Source organism: Alosa alosa, chromosome 1, assembly GCF_017589495.1.
Source record: "Alosa alosa isolate M-15738 ecotype Scorff River chromosome 1, AALO_Geno_1.1, whole genome shotgun sequence".
Classification (NCBI taxonomy): Eukaryota; Metazoa; Chordata; class Actinopteri; order Clupeiformes; family Clupeidae; genus Alosa; species Alosa alosa.
Genome location: NC_063189.1, coordinates 48,756,608 through 48,783,353, shown reverse-complemented (window position 1 = coordinate 48,783,353; position 26,746 = coordinate 48,756,608). Strand labels below are relative to the sequence as shown.

The 26,746-nt window shown below is 41.9% G+C and overlaps 1 protein-coding gene and 1 long non-coding RNA gene across 3 annotated transcripts; one reads left to right on the top strand and one right to left on the bottom strand.

Moving 5' to 3' along the window:
• Positions 1-1,430: 1,430 nt before the first annotated feature.
• On the bottom strand, positions 1,431-24,509 carry c1h10orf67 (chromosome 1 C10orf67 homolog). 2 transcript variants are annotated; one of them, XM_048247325.1, is made up of 15 exons: positions 24,331-24,509; positions 24,063-24,189; positions 20,905-21,048; positions 20,749-20,823; positions 20,440-20,592; positions 16,176-16,344; positions 15,041-15,099; positions 14,824-14,889; positions 10,401-10,466; positions 7,131-7,357; positions 5,956-6,021; positions 5,726-5,813; positions 4,894-4,965; positions 4,717-4,816; positions 1,431-1,562 (listed from the first exon to the last, which is right to left on the bottom strand). In XM_048247325.1, the coding sequence occupies exons 1-15, from the start codon at positions 24,393-24,395 to the stop codon at positions 1,453-1,455; spliced, it is 1,587 nt and encodes a 528-aa protein (XP_048103282.1). In that variant the 5' UTR covers positions 24,396-24,509; the 3' UTR covers positions 1,431-1,452. The 2 variants fall into 2 exon arrangements, with proteins under 2 accessions (XP_048103282.1, XP_048103363.1); XM_048247406.1 differs by lacking the exon at positions 24,331-24,509 and having other exon boundaries at positions 20,905-21,026; positions 24,063-24,150.
• LOC125297255 lies at positions 24,124-25,974 on the top strand. The gene is made up of 3 exons (XR_007193990.1): positions 24,124-24,209; positions 24,868-24,953; positions 25,631-25,974. It is a non-coding gene; the product is annotated as an uncharacterized LOC125297255 (long non-coding RNA).
• The last annotated feature ends 772 nt before the right edge of the window (positions 25,975-26,746 follow it).

Genomic DNA, 26,746 nt, shown 5'->3' with positions numbered 1-26,746 from the left:
AATGTTTCAGTCCCTGTGATTGGCTGAAATGGCCTGGAGCCAGCGCTGGGAAACTTTCCAGACTTGACTCCCATTAACCCTCTATGGTGAAACTCTGCTGGAATCCAACACACCAGCCACCGCCATTTATCCACCAACTAATGAAACCAATTAATTTCTGGGAGCCAAACAAAAAAATCACGCTTTGTGGTTTTACAGCCTGAGCTTCAAACTCCCCCCTTTCCCCTTTCTAAAAGGAAGTAAGTGGAGAAAGACAGCCTCCTCCTGTGCGTGTTTAAGGTAATAATATATATGTGACACCTGATGGCCCTTTCTATAGCAACAGCTTGCCAGGCACATGGCCTGTGGTGGCGGAGCCCAGATCCACTGCTGAATTTAAAAGAGGCCTCAGATGGATCCAAACTGCAGTCAGCAGTTAACAGGACACACAGAGACATAATCACATAATCTCAATAAAACAGGCCATGCTATTTGAAAGGCAGGTTATGACACGTAATAACCATCTGTTATAAATGACAGCCAACAAAAGGGGAAATTGTTAATTGATTCTAGGCTTGTCGGTGCGGGTCATGGGGTCTGATGTGAATAGCGCTTACTCGGGGAGAGCTGATGAGCTAATGAGCTGCAAGTGGCAGACTAGAAAATGAAACCCGACTCTGACTCATGGCAGAGGAGAGGAGATCAGAGACTGCAATGGCACACATCTGAGCAGGTTTGACAGAAGTAATAATCATAAGATATACAATTATTCATTAACACAGAGTAGAATGAAACACAGAGACTATAGTCAGATAATGTGAACCACAAGGCAGCTGGAGATGACACTCTGGAGATGACAAAGCATTTATATTTTGTGCTTTCTCACTTTCTTCCTCCTTTCTCGGTTACATTCAGGCTGAAATAGCACAGACATCCACACTGCTTATTGTATGGACGTGCCCATTGAGACCATTTGCAATGGCCTGCATTCCAGAGAGAAAGCTAAAGGACATTCCAGGAGTACCCAACACCAGCGCGCTCAGAATGGCATACTGTTAGTCATGTCTCTTCCACTCAAGCTGCATTCAGGCCTTCACGCTGCACTCCATTGAACTCATTGAGAATAGGGTCTACTGGAGTCAGTTGCCGCCATACTTTTTGTTGTCACTTTACTCAATGAAGCGTATATTAAGAAGGGGTTTTGTACATTGGAGACTGCTTCTTTTTCCCCATTCAGAAAGTTCCTTTACAGAAGAAAAAGCTATTCTTTTGGTAAATTATATGTATCTGCATAGAGTAGCATTGGTTTGGCAGACAGTTGACATGCAATTTAATTTCTCTATTTCACTTAATGTGTAATATTGTTTTTTTGATAGGAGCATTACCAATATCTGAGCATACATACAAAGTCACACAATCACACACCAAAATTGCAAACATTTTGTGTGTGATTTGTTGTATCTGTTTAATAGGTCAACTCTCAGTGAAAGCAGGGATTTGCCTGTTTGGAGGGGGTGGCAGGGGAAGAGGAAGATCACCACCAAAGTCTTCTTCCTCCTCATCCTCTTTCTGGGACTGGAATTCTGAAAATGAAATCATACCAATGAATATTTGCCATAAACACATTTGATATAAAATTGAATGATTTTGTCAAAACGATCCAGAAAGTTAGGACCGAAACCATTTCTCATGGCCTCACACCCACTCAACTCTGCAGCATGCATCTTTACATTACGTGTCTGCTTGTCTCTTGGCTCTGTGTGTTGTAATTCAGAGGTGGTTTCAACCATCCCAAGTCATTTTTTCGCACCAATCAAATGAATGTGGGTACTGCCCATAGGAGGGGCAACATGACATTTCCCTGGCCAATTCTAAACAGGTCACAGACCCTCCATACAGCCCAAGATGGTGGGAGGGGCCGCTTAACCAAACCGTGTAACCGAATCAAACCAGTGGTTGCCCCCTTTCAGCTTCAGAGGAATGGCCACAACAATGCCCTTCACAACACAGCCCACAACACATGCTCTTTTAGGACTGACTAGCAGGCCTTTTATCACCTAGAGAGCTTTGTGGCTGTCAGGGGACGATGAAAAAAAAAGCTCATTATGACCTCTGAAAACTTTGTTTTCTTGTTTTCATTCAGCTTTTTTTGTTAATGAAAAAAAAGCATACTACAATACTTAAGGAATGAAACTAAGTATTGCCCACGGCTGAACAAAACGAGAAGTTCTAGAAGAGTAAAAGAGTGAGAGAGCAAAAAATCAACAGGGAAAGTGAGAGAAAGAGCCAGGGAGAGAAAGAGGATCTGAAGTGCCCAAGGGTGACCTAGGGCTTTCAGGTTGCTTGAACACATCAGAATTGCCTTTGAGGAGGTTGATTAATTGGGCCTGATAAGTTACCATGAATGAAGATTGTTATAGACTTTAATGTGGGGGGACTGGGTCTATCAATGGCTCATTCACATTGCTCTGTCGCGTAGCATATGGGCCAGACGTATTCATGCACAGAAACAAACCCAAATTTGACTATGCTTGTGTCTCATATCAGGGAACCTCTTCACTCTATTAATTGCTGTTTATAAACAAGATAGTAAAAATATTCACAAAGTTTAAAATAGCAGTTACATGTCAAATAGCACTTCAAAGGCATAGTTGTATTTTTTTTTCTTCAACAAAGAGAAATATGCATAGACAAGAATTTTCAAAAGAGAACTTCAAATTCTTACTCTTCAAGTTTTTACTTTAGATAATGACCATGAGCACTGACCCACATCCTTCAGCCTATGAGTTTACGTCCCTAAAGACCCTCTGACAGCCGGACTTCAGCGAGTCAACCTGAGCAAATCGAGCATGAGGTTGAACGTGCTCGACAGCGGCCAAAATGGCCGGGCCACCTCAGGTTGGGTGACCCGTTGAACAAACATAATCTGCAGTGTGACCACAGTGTTTGCTGACTCTTTCCAAGTGTCATGACTCACAGCCGGCTGGTGCCTTATCTCCTGCGTCTCAATTATGGGGTGTCAATGGTGATCTATGGGCCGAATTCCCAGGCTTCAGTGGTGGGGGCTGGCTAGCTACAGCAGAGGTCACTGCCCAGGCCCTCCTGGCTGAAGACCAGTGGCTTTTCAACCCTTTCACCCTCCCGCACGCTGCCTGTCAGCCATGTTGACTGGCTCTAATCTATTGGGGCCCTCTGAACACCTCTCACAGAACTATCGGCCTCCAAACTGAGCTCCTCAATCAAACCTGTCTGTACACACAACTGTTCAGCCACCGCTGGTTGATAAATCGTCTTTCAGAATTAACCCCGTTACTACGGGTAGACTTATGGTCAAACAAACCAGTTAATTGGAACATCACCCAACAAGACATGGGAAATCTTCAATTCTGATGAAGAAAGTGTTCAATGCAAAGAACAAAGAGAACATAGGCTTGAGATTTTAAAAATATCATTTTTAACACCTTTGCGACATTGAACTTTTCATCTCGCATACCCCCTAGTGGAAGCTCGCGTACCACCAGTGGTACACGTAGCACATTTTGGGAATCCCTGGTCTAGGGTGTAACATTTGTTATTGCAAAGCAGTGGGCAGCACAAGGTTTACCAACCACAAAAAAGTTGCACACAGGAAATGTAAGGAATCTAAGGAGTTTCTTTTGCTAACTCTACTGCTAACCATAACAATGGCTGGCAATGAAAACATAAATGTATCTCACAGTTGTAGCTGTGACAATACATGCATGTCCCTAAAATTTCTCTCGAGTCATCAAGCGGTAGGGGCCCTTCAGCAGAAATGAACTTCCAGTGGCAAACAGACCAAATCCTCAAGATAACAACAGGGGTTGACATTGCCGGAGAGCGAATGACACACATCTATTGTTTTTCATTATTGGATTGCCTCAAACCTTTGCTTGGGACGGCAGTGTAATCTAGCAGATTAATTTGTTGGCTTCTGTACATCGGATAGCTCTGTCTGAGAGCTTCCATATTGATGAAGAGAGATAAGTCGCTCCGTTATCTACCGCAGTCATGTCAGCTAAGCTCATTAGCCAAAAGCCTAATTATCAAAAAGTCAATAGTGCACAAATAGAGATTAAAAAGAGCTTAGCCAGGACGACTCTCTCTCTCTCTCTCTCTCCCTGACTTTCTTATCCCCTCTTTCTTATCCTCTCTCTCTATCACTTACTCTCTCTCTCACCCAAGTTGTATTCTAATATGTACTATATGTTAAAAACATTCCCAAATGTGTTGTATCTAAGAACCAAATGTATCTGGGCAATTCCATGGAAAATTATGTTTTTCGTAACATCCATAACACCAATAAAATGTGATGGTATGGTATGATGTGAATGATTACATGATATTTGAGCATTTGCTATTTTTGGCTGAAGAATGTATATGAGAAAAAATGCAAAAAGATTAATGTTATCATTCACATCATACAATGTTGGAAATATGGAATACAACATGGAATTGCCCATCTACTGATATGTAAAGTTGCCTTTTTTTAATTTCTAATATGTAAATGAATGCGCATGTTCCTCAACAGTGACCACAATGCTTACAATTATATTTATAGTTGTACATTTTTTATTCTGCTTTATGTACAATAATATAAACCTGAGTAAAAAGCAACACACTGTATAATCAACACAAAGTGAACATTGGTTGTGATAAACTACCAAGACAAAGCATCATGTTTTTAATAGATGGGGTGGGTGCTGGTTATGGTCCTACCATGGTCAATGCAGGAGAGTGTGTCTCGGTCACTCACGCAACTGCTCACCGCGGTCCCCGACGTATGGTCGGTCCTCTGTGTCCCAGCACCTATGTGGGGCTGAAACAGGAGACAACAAACTATCTATGCAATTCAGGTCCCTGTGTGAATATCAGTGGAAGGTTTTTAATACCCACCAGAGGAGTCCCTGCAGTAAAGCCATGCTGTTTGCCAGGTTGGTCAGCAGAGTTCTTCCCTGGCACGTCCAGCTAGAGGAAAGAAAACAATGACAACAACAACAAAAATGGGCTGCTCTTAATACAAACACATTTATGCATCAACATGTCTTCAAGCATTAATAATGTCAGTGAGGAACATTTATTGAAGGTTTCATTTTCACAAGCTGTCTTGGCCCCAGTAACACATGCCTCCTGGCTTCAAGGGTGCTGTGTATCAGAGACTTTGCACAGCAGAGATGGTATTAGTTACACCGGATCTTGACACCAATGTGCCTTCTGAAAACACATTTTCAGCTTGTTTTCTTCTGAATACCACTGGCTGTACGTGCCCATTTACACAACACAAAACCAAACAAGACGCGGCAACACTTATGCATATTCATCGGGCCTCACTAGATGAGGCCAGAGATGAGAGGCCTAATTGGGAGTGCACCTGTTAAAATCGGATTTGTGTTGCCCCCCCCCTCTCTTACACACACACACATCTCTCTCTCTCTCCCCCTCTCCCTCTCCCTCTCTCTCACACACACACACACACACACACACACACACACACACACACACACACACACACACATGCACTCTCTTTGTCTCTCTCTCTCTCCCTTACACACACACACACACACACACACAGACAGACAGACAGACAGACACACACACACACACAGACATATTTTGCTCTCGCTCTCTTTCTCTCTGCCTTACACACACACACACACTCTCCCCATTAAAAAACAACATTTTTAATGAGTTCCATGTAAGTAACAACATGTCACTAGTCTCAACATACCGTATAGCTAACAGAGGCGTAGTGTAGGGCAGCTGCTTGTCTCTGCAAGTTATTCCGCAAGAACATCTCATCCTTGATGGCGTGAAAACTGGACAACATGACATTGCACACATTGCACACATTGTACTGTCTATTGTGTATATATCTAACATGATCTCAATCTGGGTGTAATCACAGTTGAGACACCATAACAAATCAAAACCCAATTATCTGTAGAAGAATAACATTACTTTTTCCTTAGAATTTCAAATCTCTTCTCCCATGCTCGAGATGTAATACGTAGTTCTTTCTTGTACCTGTGGAGAAAGAGAAAAAAGAGCATAGTTAGCATTAAAAAACTGGCCATTAAAACACCTTTTTTCCTGGTGAAATACATCATATGAGCAGCTCAGACATTTGTTCGTAATGCACGAAACATGTCCTGTGGTAGCTGCTTCAACAGATACATCATCATCACAACCAGGGTGCGATTTGTGTAAAAATCAGAGGGGGGGATGATTTTGAATAAGTTTGTAACCATCATATCATACTGTCAGTTAATTGCCTACAGTGCAGTGAAGAGTTTGGAGAGTAAAGTTATAGGGCAACTTGAAGTTTTATGAAAATAATTTACGAACCAGAACATAAAGACCATGAAGCTTCTATTTCTTGCAGCTGTTAAAACACCCGCTAGATAGTTTAAATACCCACCAACATTCGTTTTTGCAGTACAGATTATTTCTAAAAGTTATTTGTCTACTACTGGCTGATTTATCAAACGAGTGCTTTCTCGTTCGTCCTCCGCAAACTACAGGTGTTTCTGTAGAGAGCCATTGAATAAGCGATGCCAAGCAATTTCTGTAACACTTTTTGTGACATTCAGCAAATATCTCCTCATTTAATGTAAGTTGCTTCGGACAATAGGCCTACGTTCTACTCTACGTGCAGTTGTCCTCCATCTCAGTTGCATCAGTTTTCTAATTTTGAAGGTTCTAAAACATTATTATGCTTCACTGAATCCTTCTCGTTTTCTTTCATTTGTCCAGCTAACTTTTCCATTGAACCTAGCCATTTATGATGGATTACACACTCGACATTCTGAAATGTCCTGCACGATCAAGGCCAAATTAAGTTATCACGCAGCCACTGTCAGCAGCATCAGTGCTGACGGTGACGGTACGTTTCTAATGTCAGATTATTATTTAGGCTAGCCTACTAGACTGTTCTCACGTTGCAGCGCTTTACTTATATGAAGTAGAATTAATCAATATGAGGGGCAGAGGGGGATAAATGTTGTCCCCCCCGACGATAAAAATAATTTAGCAGAGGTAGGGATAGGAAAACCAGAGGGGGGGAAATCCTCACCATCCCCCCTACAAATCGCACCCTGATCACAACACATTGCGTACTCTATGTGACATTGTACCGTTGGATTTCTGCCTTTTGCTCTGCAATGATCTCTTCCAGTTTCCCCAGCTTGCAGCTGAGCTCCTTGTCTTCCTTGGCGTCCTTCACCTTACTGGCCAGTGCTGCGGCAGCGGCAGCGGCAGCGGCTCTCTCTGCGGCCCTCTGGGAGTTCTGAGCCTCCTGCTGCTTGTCCATCTCCCTCTTCTCCTGCCGATGCTGCTCGATCATATTCTTTGCTGCGAGGGCCTGCACCCAAAAAAGAAAGAACTGTGAAGAATTTGATACGGAAATTGAAACACAATAAAGAATTTGTTTGTTTTCAAATTGAGGAGTGACTCTGTGTCTTTGTATGTACTTGTACAATGTTGACTGACCACTGCTCTGATAAGTAGCCTGATGTTACTCTCTTGCTATATGCCCTTCTTTTTTCAATGTAGTAAGTTGAGCAAAGACAACTGCTTTCAATATTCAAAAGTCTTCTTGGGCTTTGATGTGTATTTTGGGGCTATATTGCATGTTCATTAAAGAAGTCACTTTACACAAAAGAGTGTTTTGTGGCCAGAGCCAAATGTCCACTCATGTGGCCTGTCCATTCATGGCCTGCATGACCCATCTTTGTGGTCAGTCGTGTCGTCTGATTTAGTGCGCATGTTCACACAAGTGTGAAGGCCAGGGCAACACGGGTCAAACTGGACCTGTTTTTCCTTATATTAAAAAGCAGAGGAACGAAAAGAAAAGAAAAAGAGGGGGGTGGTTCTCACATCCAGTTAAAGAGTCTTTGAGGGTATTCTCTTAGATGGCATGAGTGCTCAATGTGTTTTGTTTGTCCGGCGTAGGCCAGTGCAAAAAAGGTGGTCAGTCTTGGGTTTTTTGTTTTCTCTCAGCCTTGCTTCGCCATTCAAAAGGCTTTTGTGTGAATAAAATAAAGGGGGTGTAGGCGTAGGTGTTTCCCTGTGACAATAAGACATGCAGCAGTATATGTTTACATAAAGGCTGCTGTGTTGACTGCAGCCTCCAATGTGGCTACATCTCAATCAGACTAATATGGTCATAGAAACAAGCTACGCTCAACTGAACACAACAATAGATCCAAACATAAGTGGTTGTAGCAGCTATGTTTAGCATGACTCTAAACATTGACAACAGGGAAGTCAACACAATAAGAATGTTATGTGTCAATTAAGTTTCATTTTGCTTTATGGAGCTTGAAATAACAATTCCAGATGGAGAACTCACTTTTATGACAATAAGGCAGGTCTAAATAAAATTTGAATGTAAATCATTAAATATTTCCCCGCCATTAAATATTTCCCTACATCCAATTTGGTTTCTGAGAGATACAATACAACCACTTGTACTGTACTGCTGGACAAAACTAACAACTCAACAAATCAGTAACTGACTGAAAAGGCCAAACTGATCCTTCTCTACACCTCTGCACACAAACTGCACATCCACAGATCTGTGGCTAGCGAGCACTCCCCTGGGCAGTGTGCTGAGCACACACAGCACATATCTGGCCTTGGAGCCGCCAGGCACGTGCCCACTAGAGCTGCACGGGCGACGGGGCGACGGGGCGAGGGGGCCAGTAGGCACGGTGGCTCGAGACAGATAAGAGCTCTGCACACACACACTCCCTCATAATGGGCAGGCCGCAGCACGGAGCTGGCTGTCCGGCCTGAAGTGGACTTTAAACTGGGCCCATTGTGCGGAGCCTTTCAAGGCCCCTCTCTCAGCCCACCCACTCCAGGCGGCCACCGTGTTGTGTCAGCTGCAGGCCACATTCTCGGGGGGCCTGCATGCCTGCCGCTGCGCCGTCCGCCCCAGTGACCGTCTCTATGTGGTCACCGCGTTGACAGAGCCATTGTCTGGCCCTCTGCTAGCCACCCACCCTAACCCCCACACACATTGAGACAAACACACACACACACACACACACACACACACACACACACACACACACACACACACACACTCCTGCATCCTCCCTCTTCAGCCCTTCCCACACTTTTCCTTGACAAGGCATGAATGGGCCGAAGAATGAGGTGGGGAACAGTGGTGACTGCACTCAGGATGAGGTGTGCTGCTAAATGGGCCAACGTAATGAATTTGGTCTAATTAGAGGCAGAGAGAGACTCCCATTAGCATGGGAAACAAAACGGCTAGTATTACATTTTCATGTCATTAGCTCAGGAAGAGTGTGTCCTGCAGACTGGACCCTGTAGCTCCAGAGAACTCACATTAGCCTTCATGGACCCAAGGTTTACCCCTGCTCCAATTTGAAAAGTACTTCAGGTCAATTAAAAATGAATAACTGTTCTATGAAAACTGTATCCAAAATAAAATGAACATGAATAGCAATGAATAGCAATGACTGATTTTCCTTTACAAGGCATATTTTTATGGTACCAGTCTTTCCAATAATTTGAATATATTATTAATGGTATTTATAATGTATTGTGAACTTAACCTCCTGTACCTCCATTTGTTTGTCTGTGTGTGTGTGTGTATATATACAACTTTTGCTGAGTGAAAGAGCATTGTAATCATATAGTGTTTCTCTCTCTTCTTTCTTTCATTCTGATCTTTCTGAAATCTCCGAAATCATTAACCAGCGCTACTCTTTCACCATCAAACTCAATGGAATGTGGCTAACAGGCACAATAATGTCCAAAATTAGTTTTGGATAGAAATAAATGGAGAAGAAAAGGGAGCCTCAGGAGGGAGGAAGTGTAAGTGGCCCAGTATTGACAGACTGGAGAAATAAGTTGCATTTTAACTCTACCGGCTAAAATCAATAGATCACAGACACCTGTGGCCAGAGCGGCTCATAGCCCTATCTTTGTTTTCCTGGCACTGGGTGTCTGCGCTTGGCCTATTGACTAACCTTCAGCTCAGAGGCCAGGGCCTTCAAACATCCTGAGAGAAGATAGCCAGACTCCTCAACACACCTCATTACAGCCAGCTACTGACTGGACATTCAGATTCTAGTCTCGCTGACCCAGACAGACGTTGCTAAATATGTCTAAGGATGACCGCGGGGGAGTCTGGTCCAAGTGTGAGTAAGAGCAACTAGTGATTCCTAGGGGCTAAGGGGATGTCTTGCAAATGTGCAGTTGAAAGTAGTGAACAGAAAAAAAAGAACTGGCAAAGGTGAGTGGTGATTCTGTCAAATTGTGGGCAGGTAATAAAAACAGCCAGCCTTGTAGGCTCCGACTACTGTCCAATTTCACGGAAGTGTCTCTAGATGTGTCTGGCCTAGTGAGACAGCACAGCTTCAAACACTTACCTCTTCATTACGCCTGGTCTCAATAGTGTTAATCTCTTTCTCCATAGCCTTCTTTAGTTGGTCTAACTGTAAGGACATTACAAATTCAGATTAACAGTCACTCCATTACATGTTTCACTCAAAAATAATTGAATACAGAAGTTAGACTCTCAATGTGTCTTGAGTCTGTTTCTATTACATACAAGGTCAAGTAAATGTGCTGGTGAAGTTCATCTGTAAATAACAGGACAATGAATGGACCCTCATGGACATGGATAGCGCCAGGCTGCTTAATGGACACTGTGGATGTGTTCCACAGTCCATCAGACCCTCTGGGTCTCAGTCTAGAGATGACAGGGATGTGTGGGTGGACACAGAGATGCACCGCACTGGCCTAAAGAAGGACAGCAGGAGTAGCTCCATGTGTGTGTTATAACACCTGCCTACGTCAGTCACTTCACACACACTCCTCACTCACATCCTTTCCAGCCTTTTATTACTACTGATGATTTTGGAACCAGTATTAATCCCACACACTGACACTCATGGTATATCTATAATTAACTCTAAGTTACTCTAAGTTCCTTAAGACATATTGGAGGTACTTTGACGATTTATTTTTCATTTGGAGTGGCAGTACTGATGATTTAAACAAGTTCCATGAATATCTCAACTCGAAAATGGATTCGATCAAATTCACACTAGAATTTAGTTTCAAACGCATTTCCTTTTTGGATGTTCTTAAAAAAGTGGGTACAGTCTTGCATCCCGAGCTATTTAAGAAAGAGACAGACAGGAACACTTTTTTACATTTCAGCAGTTATCATTCACCTGCTTTAAAGAGAAGCCTCCCTTATAGCCAGTTGACTAGAGTGAAGCGGATATGCGACTCTGACGATAGGTTTGAGTCCCATGCCAAAGTCCTGTGCGATGGATCCAGAGATAGGGGGTATGGTGATAATTTACTTAACCAACATTTGGGAAAGGTGCGCCTTCGGATTCATCGATCTGAGCTGCTTACATCTAAGTCCACATTTCTGATCAGGGGTTAGCCATGGTTTCCACATATAGTCACCATCAGTAAAACGCATAGTCAATAAACACTGGCACATATTGAAGACAGATCCACACATCTCCAACGCTTTTACTTGCCCACCCAGACACTTCTCTAAGAGGACATCCAACTTACGGGATTTTTTAGTTAAATCTGATTTGCCCGCCACTAGGCCCACACATTTTTTGTCACAGATCCTCAGTGGCAATTTCCCATGTCATAACTGCGTACACTGTTATGCTATGATTAAGGGGAACACATTTTCGCACCCCAACACAGGAAAAAAGATTGCAATGAGAGGTAGAATTACATACAACACCAAGTATGTGGTTTACCTTCTTAAGTGTCCTTGCAACTTGTATTATGTGGGGAAAACAAAACAGTTGCTAAAAACTAGAATATGTGAACATAAATGTTCCATACAGTGGCTAGACATTTTAACCTGGTTAACCATAGTACCAATGAGTTAAATTACATGGGGATTGAGGTTGTGGAAATGCCTCGCAGAGGTGGGGATAGAGAGAATCGACTACTTCAGAGGGAGGCTTATTGGATACACTCCCTGGACACTCTCATCCCCAAAGGGATGAATGAGGGAATTATATTGTCTTGTTTTTTGTAATATGTTTTTTGTAATATGTGGTATATGGTAATGTTTGGAATGTGCAGGACTTTAGCATAGGTTGTTCATATTTTTCACGTATTTATGCTGTTGTAGTTTGTTGTCTTTTATCTGTTGTCTTTTGTTTTTTGTTGCAAACTGCAGTTTAATTATTCTATGTTTTTGTACATTGAAATGGGGTCTCCCCCTGTTGGAAAGCGCTGGGTACCTGTGGGGGTTAAAGGTGATTATCTAGTTTATTTAATCACACCTACTTGGGGTCAAGGGTGAAATTGCCATTTTTCACACTGAAGAAGGGTGTCAGCCCGAAACGTTTGTGAGGCAATTAAAAAGTAAACGAAACTGTTGAGGGCTTGCTTTATTTATTTTCAATATCTATAATTAAACAATAGACTAGTATCAAGCAACAGATACTTTAGACACTTCATGAACAGCATGCCATAGCTTGCTGCTTGGGTCTGATATGGTAAATATGGCGATGGTGATGTGAGTTAGCATGGTGTCGGGAGAGCAGCGGTCATGGTCCTCTCACAGTAGCCAAGCTTATGCCCAGCTGAGCTTCACAAGGCCCACTGGCCTTACCTCCCTTCCTCTCACTGGAAGTCCCTCCAGGCTATGGAAGCCCATTTTACGCCCTACTGATCAATGTCACTAAATAATATGGAAACAGTTTTTTCCCCCTTCATTTTCCCCCACCCTTTTTTACATTTTTATACTCGGCCCTGACGATAGAACTCATTGAGTTTGTCAATCACAGGGACAAAAGGGTACCACTTAACAAAAGCATATGAGGTGAAAAGAGTAGGCCGCTTTTTTAACTGCTACACTAAATATGGATAATCCTTTTCACCGGTGATTGAAATTACATTGAGAGGGTCTTTATTAGCTGTTTTCAGGCCCCGGGCCTATACAAGGTGTTGGGCCACCATCTGCTTAGGGACCATTAACCACCCTCCTCATGGTGCTCCCAGACAGAGAGGAGCACACTGGAGTACCAGAAGTAGAGCCCTTTTGATCTCTTACCTACACGGCTGTTTTGTCTGAGCTAGCCTTTTCACAATTACTCCCCATAATGGCTTTAAAATGTACAATCAGCCACAATCAGATAGATAGATAGATAGATAGATAGATAGATAGATAGATACTTTATTGATCCCCAAGGGGAAATTCAAGAATGGAAGAATTCAAGAATAGAATAGAACATTGTCAGAGAATAAATACTTTTTTTTTTTTTTATCACTGACATTTGTTCCACGGATGCCATAATATATGGCGAGAAAAACTTGACAGTGGCCAGCTTTTTAACTCATCAGTGTGTGGTTCGTTTAACTCTTTAACTACCAATAAATAGACCTGGGTGAGAGAATGGCTGAAGCCCCACACCAGCGACAAGTGACGTTAATCAGACATGTGTGAAAGTGAAAGGGGACTTTTTTTCCAGCAAAAGAGCGTAATTTAATATGTGCACTTCATTAAGGAGGGGAGTGGAGGCAGTAGAAGAGGACCCTTGCTGCTAGCCTCCAAGCACCCCTGCAAGGCCGAGAGAGGACTTTTAACCTTGTGGGTTCTGTATGGTCAGACTGAATGATGGAGTGCTTAGAGGCAGGGACAGTCTCTTTCACTCTGTCCACAGTGCCGTTTTTCATTTTCCTTTTTGCTTCTTTTTTCCCCCCTTTGTAAATTCAGTTTATTAGACGTTGAGAACGTCACACACATTGTTCCACAGAGAGTTTATCTGACAATTCAACACAAGTACTTTTTGGGGGTTAACCAGTTTTTAAGCCAATTCAGCAGCTTATTAGATTCATGCTTGTCACATCCCACATTTAAAAGCAGCTGATGGACACAGAAATCTGGAGAAGCCATGTTAATTTAAAATCTCAAGCCGGGAGCCGCAAACACACGACACACCAAACTCAACGTCTTCTGTTTGACTTCTGGCACGAGTCCATTCCTAGCACCACGCTGTGTTGTCTCTAACCACCCCCAACACACACACACCTAAATTCATACATTCTGTTTACACGCTATTAAAGACAGCAAATAAAACGCCAATGAAGGAACACCCCTCTGGGCCCATTTACCAAATGCTCCCCGACACCTCCAAGCATATCAGTCATTAACTTATACAGTAGAGCAGTGGCTGTTAATGCCCTGACAACCCACCATAAAGCTATTAAGCACCTCAGCCTGCACCTACCAGTTGCTCTTTCCCACTGCACAGACCCTGCAGTGCACTCTGCTGGCATGCTCTCACTCACTGCTCAACCTGGCACATGCTTCCATGTTTAGATGTGTAAACACCACTCTTACGGGAAGGCCTGTGTGTGTGTGTGTGTGTGTGTGTGTGGTGGTGGTGGTGGTGGTGGTGGGGGGGGGTATTTAAAAGGTAACATATAACACCATTCTTATTGCTCTGGGGCAATCAGGGGAATAAAAATGAGAAGAAATAATATGGCTGCACATGGCTCTCCACTGACAGCACACCAACCCAGGCATCACCATTTCACATTTAAGCACTCTGCAGGATTTCAAGAGCCAGTTTATGATTTGAGAAAGTTTTGCAGTATGCTAACCAAACAGTTATTAAGGCATATAATCTGGAGTGACCGTGAGGACATAGACTGGTCAGTCTTGGGTTCATCATGAGCACAAGCCACTACAGTCACAGGACTCTCTCACGGGCAGTCTGTCCACTGGGTTTCATATAGCCTGTGTACTGAAAATTGCACAGAGAAGTGTTTAAGTGGGCTCAGCTATAACCTTACCTTTTTCTTCCCAGCCTCCCTCTCCATTTCCAGCTGTACTTTCAACTGACTGTTTTCCAGGGTCACCTACAATAACATGCAGATGTGTGTCAGCACATTATCATTGACATAAAATCAGATTGGCTTCATTGGCGGGGTTCATGACACATAAACAGGGCTATCAGAGTGGATGGTGTGGATATGTGGTGCTGTAGGGAGAGATTGCGTCACGCCTTGCCTTTTGAAGATTCTTCCTTTCTTCCTCTGCTTTTATGGTCAGCTGCTTTAAATTGTTGGCTGTGACAAAGTCAGAAAGGGTCAGGAAGACACAAGTGCCACTCAGGGTAGAAAGAGCACCAGTGGAGGAGGAGAGGACCCTGGCGAGCATCTCGACGTGACATCCAAGCGCTTTAACGTGACCCTTCTTAGGCCTCGTGGCGGGCTAGGGACTGGAGTGGCCGGAGGTCCTGACTGGGCACTGACCTGGCTCTCCAGCCTCAAGCACAATCACATTGCCCACCCACCACTCCCTGAGCCCAAACCCACGAACCACTGACCACTAAGTTCAAGGGCCAAGTGTGTGCTTGCACCTCACTTATTTAAAAAATAAAAGACACAAGAGCCCGAAAGCCTTTGTCACAGCCAATATAAAACCTTTTAGCAGGTGGCTTTTTGAGGGTTTACAATGCAAGTCATATCAAAGAGTGGGATGTTCTATTCAGACAGACAATGCGCAGTCCTGGTGTACTATACTTAATTTCCAATCAGCACAGAATACAACATGGCCTCATTTGTCTGTCTCGGATAAAGCCCAGACCCCTAGCTGGGCTAGTTAATCATAAATTAATCTCAGAATTACATACATTAAGAGGACTCGAATAGAGCTAGATCAGAATCATGATATCTCATGGAACAAATCCCAGTTTCGTGGTTACCTAAGTTACATAAGCTGTGAATGAACATCAAACATTCAGAGGAGATAAAGCCGTGACCCTTTAAAATACACCTGTCTAGTGTTTGCTTAGTTCTTGAGGACTCCCACACGCTAGAGTAGCCCAACAAGTGTTGCCAAACAGTGCTGCGGCCTCACTCTGAACTGCCCCATGGAGCCAAAGAGAGGATTATATTTCAGCAAAATCTTTCCTGTGATCAGAATATTATGTCTAATCATTGTAATACAAAAAGACAGTGATAAAGTTCAAAGTCAAAAACTGCTTTATAACATAAATGTAAGTTGAGAACATTAATGATAATTAATGTTGAAATAATTAGTAAAATAGTTAGTACCAAAAATTAGTGATAAAGTGATACAAATAGTAGTTTAAACATATTTTGTGTAAATACCCATAACTGTAATAACAGATCGGATATACCTAAATCTTCAATGTAGTTTTCTTTGACTTCGAGCTCATCTCGGAGCAGCTCCAGGTCTATGTGCAGAGAGTAAATGTCATCTTTCAGCTTTTCATTCTCATCTTCCAGCCGTGTGTTCTCCTCCGCCAGCCACTCTCTTTCAGCGCCATCGGCCACCTCTGCATCGCTCTGAAAAATTACACAACTCCCTTTTCAACTTTTCTTCACCATTTCTTTAACCCGCCAGAACAAAAGGCACGCTGCTCAAGCTGCGTGGCAAATATGAGCACTATCCCAAGACAAAGCTATCGTACAACTTTCTGCCTCCTACCATTTCCCCACTGAATAATAAAAAGAGTGGGGACAAAAAGGCCAACTCTGGCCCAAAGGAGTCTTTTTTCACCCTTTTCTTTTGGCCCGGAGAAAAAGAAGGCCGTACATTATATACAAAGACCATAATTCATGGGGACATTTTTATTGACAGGGATAATGCATATCATACTGTTTGTGTGCCCCTGTCATTCAGGTCAATTTATTCTGGAAGTCCACACAGGCAGCTGGGGCCTCTCCACCCACGGTCTGGCCCACTGCTTTCTCGCTAGCGAGCACAGGCCGTAACCAAGCAGGACTGGACGGGGTTGGGGAGGAGGAAGGGGGAGGGAGTTTGCGGGCCGCAGCACCAGGGGGTTGGCAGTGAGGCGGGTTTCGGGGTGTGTGCTGCCTTTGTGCGCTTCCCTCGGTGGCAGAGCTGCCAGTGTCACCAGGATCACATCACATGTCAGCCCACAGAAGTCGGCCGACTGGGAGCCGCATGGAACCCATCAGGTCCCTGTGATAGCCACGCCGCCGGGCCCTCCACTTTGTGCCGCAGCCACCATTCATGCCCTGGACATTAAGGGGGCTTTTGCATGCCTGTCACACTTTAAATCTGTGCAGGCGTTCAAAAGCTTTCAAAGCTTTCAAGATTTTTTTTTTTGGTTTTGTGTGTGCGTGTCTGTGTGTGTCTGTGTGGGTCTTTTACTTGATGCTTGTTCTTTTCTTTTCTTTTCATAATGAATGCAGACAGTACTTTGCATGCAGGACTGACCATGAAATAAAGAAATCCAACTTTTTAATTTTTTGTTTTGATTTTTTTTCTTTTTCATTCTGGAATATGCAAAGTTCTTTTTCTTTCTTGTAGCATTGCTGCTCTTGAGCCAACAACCCCAAAGACAAGAACTCAGAATTGAAAAAGAAATATAAACCAGTAGCATCTTTACACAAACAATATGAATGTCTCCAGAATGTCTTTGGCCTTGCCATTCAGTTGTTTACAGCTTACAGTCATGCACCAGAGGAAACCCCCACCCGACTCCCACCCCACCTCCACCTCATCCAGCTTTAGCCCAACTGGAGTGGGCATCTGAGGACAGACGACCCTTACAGACCTCTCACCTCATGGTCCCCAGTATACAGTACCACCACACCACACTGAACGCACAGACAAACAATCCCTGCCCCATCTCCCCTCCTCTTCCACCTCACTGCGTACTGTCTCGCACTTCCTCTCATCCTCCCGCTGCTCCTTCCTCCACCCAACTCTACAGCGACAGTACACCCATGATGACCAGTTTTGAACTTGCCACACACCAAAACGCTCATCCTGTACTCGAGATACAACCCCCTCCACCCTGCTGCCAGACACACACACACACACACACACACACACACACACACACACTGCACTGTGTCCAGGCCCCTCTCACATTCTATACCTCTGGCTCCACCATCTGCCAAGGGTGTAGAACTACAGGTGATTATCCATGCGTCTCTCCTGTGCGCAGGCCTACTCTCATTAGCACAATCAACAAAGACCTGCCTAGGCTCAGCCACACTCATCTGTTACAGGGTGAGTGGCAGCTTTTTTGTGCTCAACTTTCCCCCGCCATCTGCGCATAGACGCACACTCTGTGGGCTGACCAGTGTTTGAACAGGCAGCCGGAGAGATGACTTGCCCTCAGGATAAGAGGTAAAGAGCCACATGGAGACCAAGAGGGGGGGGGGGGGGTTCAAAAGAAAAGAAAGACTGGGAAAGAGAGAAAGAGAGAGATGGGGGCCGGGGGTTGCTGCTAAAGCATATTAAAGAGGCCACAATAGCATAACATCTCACCTTTTGACATCTCAGAGTTCATTAATGCTAATGTTCAACCACCCAACCCCTAAACGAAAAGGGTGAGAGGCTGATTGGTCTGAAAGAACTGAACGTTTTTTTTAATAATGGCGGCTGTCATTCAGATCTGTAAATGAGCCTCCAACAACCCCATTTTAAACAAATATCAGACTGAATATGGGCTAATGTGCAGGTAGTCAGAGGTTACGTTCAGCCAGGCTGTCTAGGGCTCAACCTCAGCACATTAGCTTTATGTAAAAAATTCTTTGATCATCATCTAACCCCTATATTTGATTGAGAATAGTGCAAAGACAACATATCAGTTGTTGAAACAGACATTTATATTATTTTTTGGGGAAATATATGTTCATTTTGAATCTGATGGCAGCAACACGTTTTCAAAAAAGCTGAGAAAGGGGCCTGTTTACCACTGTACTGCATCACATCTTCTTTTAACAACAAGCTCTAAAACATTTGGGAACTGACTGAACAGACCAGTTGCTGGGGTTTTGAAAATGAAATGCTGTCCTGTTTTTTCCCAGGATTTCAACAGTCCAGGGTCTTCTTTGTTGTTCGTCCAAATGTGACAGTTGCAGGCTGGCCATGCAGTTGACACAGTTGTAGAATATGTGCAGAATGAAGTTTGTAAGCTAATGATTTGGATGGCAGCATATGTATGGAAGAATATTAGACTAAAAGTTTTGTACGTGTGTATCACGTTTTGAAACTGTAGAAATTATTTGTAACTGTAAAAATGATCTGTACAAGTAATTGTCAAAATTACAAATATGCCCTACACTTACAAATCTATTCTACAGGTACAGATCGGTTTTACAGCTACAAATCATCCTACAGTTAAAAATATTTTACCATTACAAACATATTCTACAATTACAAATCAATATTCTACACACAAAAAGTTGTCCTACAGTTACAAATCTTTTCTGCAAGTGCACAGACTTTTGCACCACCTTAGGGATGAGAAGTGTCTTGTATTGTGTGTGTTCATCAAGATTTGTAACTGTAAAACTAATTTTTTTAACAAAAAAATAACATGAACGATTTTAAGTATTACTCATATGTCCTTCACTTACAAATATATTCCACAGGTACTAAACGTGATACACACGTACAAAAATTTTGTGTCTAATATTCTTCCATACATATGTTGCTTCACAACCTTCAGCATTAATTTTGCCTTCTCAGATGTGCAATCACCAGAGCACAATCACCTAAGCTCTAGCCCAGATAAGATGGCAGCATTTCAGCATCATGTTTAAATATGGTTCCTTCTTTGCAGTGCAGAGTTTTATTCGTGGAAGGGGCATTAAACTGAGTACATAAATAATGCTTATCGAAAGTTTTCCCAAGCCCATGCAATGATCTTCATTACAGAATCCGGTCTGGTTAATGCTGTGCTATCTGAAGCCCCAAACATCATGGCCATCCAATATTTTTTACCCTGTCCCTTGCATACAGAGATTTCTATTTATTCTCTGAATATCTGAATGATATTACACACTATGGATGATGAAATACCAAAATCTTTCCAATTTTACATTCAGGAGCATCATTCTTTAATTGTTGCACACAGTTTCACATAGTGATGAATATCTACATCTTTGCTTCTGAGAGACTATGCCTCTCTGGAATGCTCTTTTAATACCAAATCATGTTGCAATTAACAAAATCAGGGGTGAAATTATCCTCCCAGTCTTTTGGTGCCCCGTCCCGACTTTTTAGACATGTTGCTGGCATCAGTCAAAAAATGAGCATGTATTTTTTCATGAAATAGTAAACTTCCTCAGCTTCAACATTTGATATGCCGTCTATGTTCTTTTGCAACTAAATATAGCTTTACATTTTTTGCCGATTTTCAGTCTTTTTTTTTAGATTCTCCATAGCGCCCCAACTTTTTTGGGTACTGGATTGTAATGAATACCTTAAAGCACTGTGGTAGTTGTTCTTATAGATAGACTAATAAACATCATCTGTAAGATACAATAAGTAATTGTAAATGCTTTGGAGAAAACAGGAAAATACTGCCTCATTCTTCTCTACCATTACACCTCAAAACATTGGTCATCTTTTAACAATATTGCCACCCGGGCCTTCCAACTTCTTAAATACAGTACCTTGCTATTAAGCCTTTCCTCATATTCCTTCACTTGTTCAGTTAAAGTGAGTATCTCCAAGTTCTTCTCTTCAATTTTGGCCAAAAGCCCCTCCGCTATCCGTTTATCATTTGGATCACCCGGGACTGAATTTCCTGTTCGCATTTGCCGTTTCTGATGTAAAAGAGCAGAAAGTTAAAATCATTGGCTATGACATATCAGTACCTTGGAATGACACAGGCATGTTTAATTCTTTCATATTTTAACACCAATTCTTTGTCATTTAATCAATTAGCTTAAATGCCAAACATTATGTTTTTTGTACTTTACCTTATAGTCGCCATTTATTACGTTTATGGCATCAACAAGCTGGTGTTGATAACTTTTTTGAAGCATTGCTACTTTCTGCAAAATCAAGATGAAGTTATATGGTAAAGCTATAAATATTGATGTGTTTGAAGTATTTAAAAAAAAAAGTTATTTTACCTCTTTGTGCATGTCCTCCACACCTCTGGCCTTCTTCTGAATTGATACATATAAATCGATAGCTTCCCTTTGTATCTGAGTATGAAATTTGGCCTCAATGCATTTCATTTTTACTGCCACGTCTTTCCTCAGTAATTCCATATCCTCACATGTACAAAGAGTGGAGAGATATCTTAGCATTAGAAACTTAAGGTACTCCTCTGCAGTAATTCATTCATCATGGACCCATCTCCTGATGCAAAATCCATTGGCAATCCAACCTTCCTATACTGGTGCATATATCCTGGAGATAATTTCCTAAAAGTATAGACAGAGCAGCCAGCATGGATACAAGCCAGCTAATCAATTTGTTAAGACAGGACGGAGGAGTCAGGAACTCTTTTTGCTGCCACAAAGCCACCTTATGGCCTCTCAGCAGGCTTCCAGGCAGCGAGAGAGATGGCCTATGAGGTCAATAGTAGGAGGAAATCTGAACTAATAGCTGGAAATAAGTGCAGCAGGAATGAATTGACAAGAAAACATTTAGAAATGTGACATCTCTGACACCATCTATCACATTATTTTTGGAAGCTTGAAAGAAACTCATGGTATTATCAATAGGTTATTAAATTCAATGTTCCAAATTCTTTGAAACTGAGCACTAATGTATTTCACTAAATGCATACGGAGCAAGTAGGCTTGCCATTAACCTTTTTATAGCACTGGTGCATGAGGTAGACAGTTTTGTAACACAGGCCAGAAAATCTTGGCCTTTAGTATTAACACCTGGTACCACCTCTAAAAACAACCACAAGCAGGCTAGTGTACAGGTAGGTGCTTGGCAAAGGGCATTAATGTTTTATGACGCACACAATTCTGGATTGAGAAAGCAGATTTGTTCGCAAAGAGCTCTGGGATTTGGAGTTGAGTTCATTGATGCTACACAGAAGTGGATGCTTTTTTTGTCGTGTTATAGAATACAATTACCCTGGAAATCCAGAGTTCTGTATTGCAGAACTATTGCATTGTTTAGCAGCTTAGATCATTTCTATGAGGTGTCCAGAACAACATACTAAAAGTCCTAAGAAATCCTAGTTGAGGAAATGTTAAATTCTCATCAATCCGAGATGTGCGCCAAGAAGGCCAGGCAACAATACACCCCCAATGGGGCTATTTTTTCCCTTTACTCCTATCAAAAGTAAACTTTAAGCTTACACAATGAAAGTACCCATGAAAAGTAAAAAATGTTGTATTACAAGTTTCTTTGAAAATTTATTTTAATATGCAAATGAGCTATACACTAATCGAATATGCCCAAAATACACCCAAATAGGCTTAATTGTTCCTTCACTCTTACCACAATAACGCTTTACAAATGTATATGAAAAGTAAATGTTTTCGTATCACAAGTTTCTTTTTAAATGAATTTGAATATGCACATGGCTCCACACTTATTGAATATGTCCTAATTTGCATAGGCAGAAGCACCATATGTATGACAAATACATAGGCCCAATCTTCATCCAGTAATCCTACTGCCAATGGGTGATGGCAATGCTGCTTTTAGACTGGCCTCTAACCTGAAAACTGCCTGGCTTGGTAGTACCTGCCAGGGGTATAACCCCCGCCAGTATAGTCTTCAGGGTCACAGAGGCACACAAGGCTCCCCATCACGACAAGGTAGCAACAACAGGGGAGTTTTTTTTTTCTCTCTCTTTTTAAAGTGTTTTTTTTTCTATGTTTTTCTTTAAAAAAAATCCAGCCTGGAGCCCTCCTCTGTGGCTCTTGGTGCTGGCACCCCTCACTTCCTGGTTTGTTCTTTGCTGAGTTCTTCCCCTCTGGGTCATATTCATCTGATAAATCAGGCAAGTGTGAGTTTGTAATGAATATGATGGCTATTCTGACTTTCTTCTGATGTTATCTGTGGGGGAATGTCATTAGGTAAGTATTTAGGTAATTAATTAGGTATTAAGTAATAATAAGTAATTAGGTATTAAGGCTTGTTCGCAAATAATAATAAAAAAGAAGAATTTAGAAAGCAACTGGAGGCAAGATTGTGCAATCAATTCTTAAGGTCAATATAAGTCTTTTTGTGGCAAGTGACCCAGGTGGTAAGTGTGGCAAGTGACTTAACTTACTGAATGGACAAGAATGTGTTAGTTATTTGGTCCCTGTTTTTTCTACTTGTGACTTTATGGCTTCTTGGCCATGAGTCAATTATGCCTTAAGCTCATTTGCATATTTAAAATAGATTTTTTCAAGAAACTTGTTAAAAATGTTACCTTTCATGTACAAAAATGTTACCTTTCATGTATACTTTCACTGTGTGAGTCAAAGTCAAAGTCAAAGTCTGCTTTATTGTCAGTTTCTTCACATGCCAAGACATACAAAGAGATCGAAATTACGTTTCTCACTATCCCACGGTGGAGACAAGACATATTTTACCAATTAAGTCCACAGACAAACATAACATTCAAGTAAACAATAAAAAGTAAATAAGGCACATACAATGAAGAAATAAGAGCAGCAAAATTGGTGTGAGGTTTGATTGTGATAGGAGTAAAGGAAAAAATAAGCCCATAGGCTTCAAACAAACTAATTTTCAAACAAACTTCTAATACAAAATGTTTTACTTTTCATGTAGACTTTAATTGTGTAAAGTTTTATTGTGGTAGGAGTAAATGTAAAAATTAAGCCTATGCGGGTATATTTTGGGTAGGCTACCCTATAGAGTATAGCTCTTTTGCATAATAAATGGGGGGAAATAGTCCCATAGGGGTGTATTGTTGTCTGGCCTTATGGCACATCTTGGATTGATGAGAATTAAACATATTTCCTCAACTAGGATTTATTAGGACTTTTAGTAGGCTATGTTGTTCTGCACACCTCATAGAAATGATCTAGCCTATGCTGAAAAAAATATTTTACAATTAGTTCTATTTTTGGCTCCAAAATGAGTTTGCCTACTTTGCCTGGACTATTACAGTAAGTTAACAAGCGCCCGACAAAGTGTGGGTGTCTCACATGAATGCATGCATTGCATAACCTAGGCCTAGCGGCAAACGGCCTAAACGGGCACGGGTAGAAGCTAGCCTACGACTGATGTAGAATAGGCTAACAGAGTTTTGTCTTGTTTATCACCGTGACACAGCACTATTTTCAGAAAGACGATGACTTACCGTTCGAAGGCTTGCATTTTGTTCTCTAAGCGTTGCAAGAGGCAGTAGTTCAGAAGCATTCGTTTGGACAGACATATCTCTCTTATACCGACCTACTCTTAGCTGATCTTCTAAACTTTTGCCATCACTGTAACAGTTAAAAAATAAGTAAGTTCAGAGCTATGTTTTTCTAGATGACAAATAAAAAACAAAAAACAAAGCTATTGCTACACGAGAGTAGCGTAATGTTAACGTGAACTGTCAGTGATTTCGACTGTTGTGAAATTACTTTAAAATGTCTTCAATTTCGTTGAAAATGGAATCATCGTCCTCGAAGTAATTGTTGCTATACATTTTTGTGATGTTGTTAGGCTATTAATAGTATTAGGCTACCAGGTTGTCAAAAGCAAACGAGAGAAACTCATAGCCTACTATCGATACTGCTGTAGAATTCAACCTGTCTGAGGATTGTGGCGAACTGTTGCTATAGCAACTCTATGCAGCAGTGAGGACGTACTGGCTGGTTGTTGGTGATGAGTGGCCTGTCTAAGAGAGTGGCATGATTATGTTTTTGACATCTTCAAAAGGCGACTAGGCTAATGAATGACTCTGACCTTTTAAATAACTACTAATTAATTTTCCTCACAGTGTCGCTGTGTTTATGTTTATTGTTATTAACGTGTTCAATTAGGGTAGGATAGCCTAATTCTTAGGCCTACATCTGACACAATAACTATCAAGACAAGTGTCCCCAAGACTGCGTTTTGAGACCCCTGCTATGTGACATCTATGTGACTCATCAATCTATCTATCATCCAATCTGCAGATGACAGTGGTGGTGGGCCTGATCAACAACAACAATGATCATGCCTACATGAATCAGGCAGAAGATCGAGTAGGACATAACATTAAGTCAGTAGCCTAAAACAGGAAATGGTGGTGGACTAGCTATAGGAGACAGATTGGCTATAGGCTTGGCCTACTTTAAAAATGTATTAGAATGTAATTTGTAAATTATGCATTTCTGTATGTGAAATGTTGATTCTGCATTTGTGGATGCACAGAGCATCAAGCTATTTGGAAAGGGGAGGGGGAAAGTAAACAAAAAAAAATCTAAGTTTCCTATGGTTCTGGTGTAGGTTACATAGTCTGAACAATTAGGCTAATAGTTTATCCTTGAAAGAGGTTTCCTAAATCACTCTGTCTTTTGATGCCACTGATGAGTCTCCTTTACTAAGTGAAAACAGTAAAACAGACTAATAGGACTAATAAGCCTGCAGGCTATTTTCTCTTTAAATCGCACTGAGACTATATAGTCTCCACCTAATCCCTAAATCTGAAATATACTCCTGCTGATAGCCTCAGACATTGTTAGTCACAACAGCAGACCCTAGGTATGTCCCCTCCCCCGCTCAGACAGCGTTGCTTGTACTGTACGAGTCTGCCCTGAGGGCAAGCCAATATGGCTCTTTAATTAGTCAACTAAAAAACTGCTAGTCTACCTCCAAAAAAATAAGTTGGTGCTTTCATTTTCCTGCCTGCATTTGTGTTTTTGTTTTGACTTTAGCTGTCATGTTTCTTTTTCACAGATAAACACAACAATGTCTGGTTTTTGAAATGGAATGGAAGGATCAATACCCCTCCCATCAATGGGGACCTGTCTGAAAGAGATGGGTGGGGGTATGGGGTCTCTGCTGGTTCAACGGTCACTGACGATCTATTTGAATGCTCCCACCTCCAGCTTATAAAAAATCATAAATACCAACAGGAAACCCCTTAGTTAATTAAACTATTTATTTTAGCTATGCCAATACAGTTCAGAGAGCTCTCCCACTCTCACATGTCTTCCTCTTCTCTTGGTTTTGGAATGGATAGTCTGGTCAGTTGTGCGTTGGATTTGGGGGGCAACTTGTCAGACTGATGTCATACAAGCCCCACCGCAGGAAAACAATGGGCCATCTGCAGCCAAGAACAATGTCACACTTCACAAGGAAGAGCTCTGGATTTGCTATTCATGAGCAGTTGTGGATGGCAGTCTGTGTGCAATTTCAGCTTTGATTTTACACAGATAATGCAAAGCTGTGTCTCTGACAAAAGACATAAACGGATGTAAACTGTTAGTGTATTATGCTAGCTTTTAAAAAAATGTGTCATTATAAACACTTGTATGTCAAATTTTTAGTTCTGATATAATAATTGTCCTTACAGATACTCTATGTGCAAAGTCCTTTATAACCTGTAGAGTCCTCTGACATGAGGTGCTTGAATACCTTTAGCGGTTGATTCAGCCTTAAATTCCCCAAGACACTGCCCACCAGCTGACAAAGGAGAAATTGCCTTTATTAAATCAGGACAGGCCAGTGGTCTTGGGATGCCTGGGGGCCCCACTGACAGCCAGTGCTGTAGGTCTGGGGGAAGGTTGCCACACAAAATCTAATTGGAACGCAGTGCTACTTAAGAAACCATGCAATATTAATCAATGTCTGTAAGTGATTCCATTACGTGTCATGTTGGTGAAAGGAAACCATATGATATTCAGGGCCCTCAGACATCCAATTGACCAAAAGTCAAATTGGCTACCTTCAGCAGTCTTTATATCTTATTGATGAAATGCCTTAACAGCACGTACAACATATCAATACATACAACATACATAATAAAACAACTCTACTCTGCATTTAAGCCTCAGAAGCATTTGTATCCAG

Coding starts and splice junctions, on each gene's coding strand:
- c1h10orf67 (XM_048247325.1), bottom strand. CDS start 24,395: ATGTATAGCAACAATTACTTCGAGGACGATGATTCCATTTTCAACGAA. Junction 6,022..7,130: donor CAAAAGGCAGAAATCCAACG/GTACAATGTCAC, acceptor CTTTCTCCACAG/GTACAAGAAAGAACTACGTA. Junction 4,817..4,893: donor TTACTGCAGGGACTCCTCTG/GTGGGTATTAAA, acceptor CTCCTGTTTCAG/CCCCACATAGGTGCTGGGAC.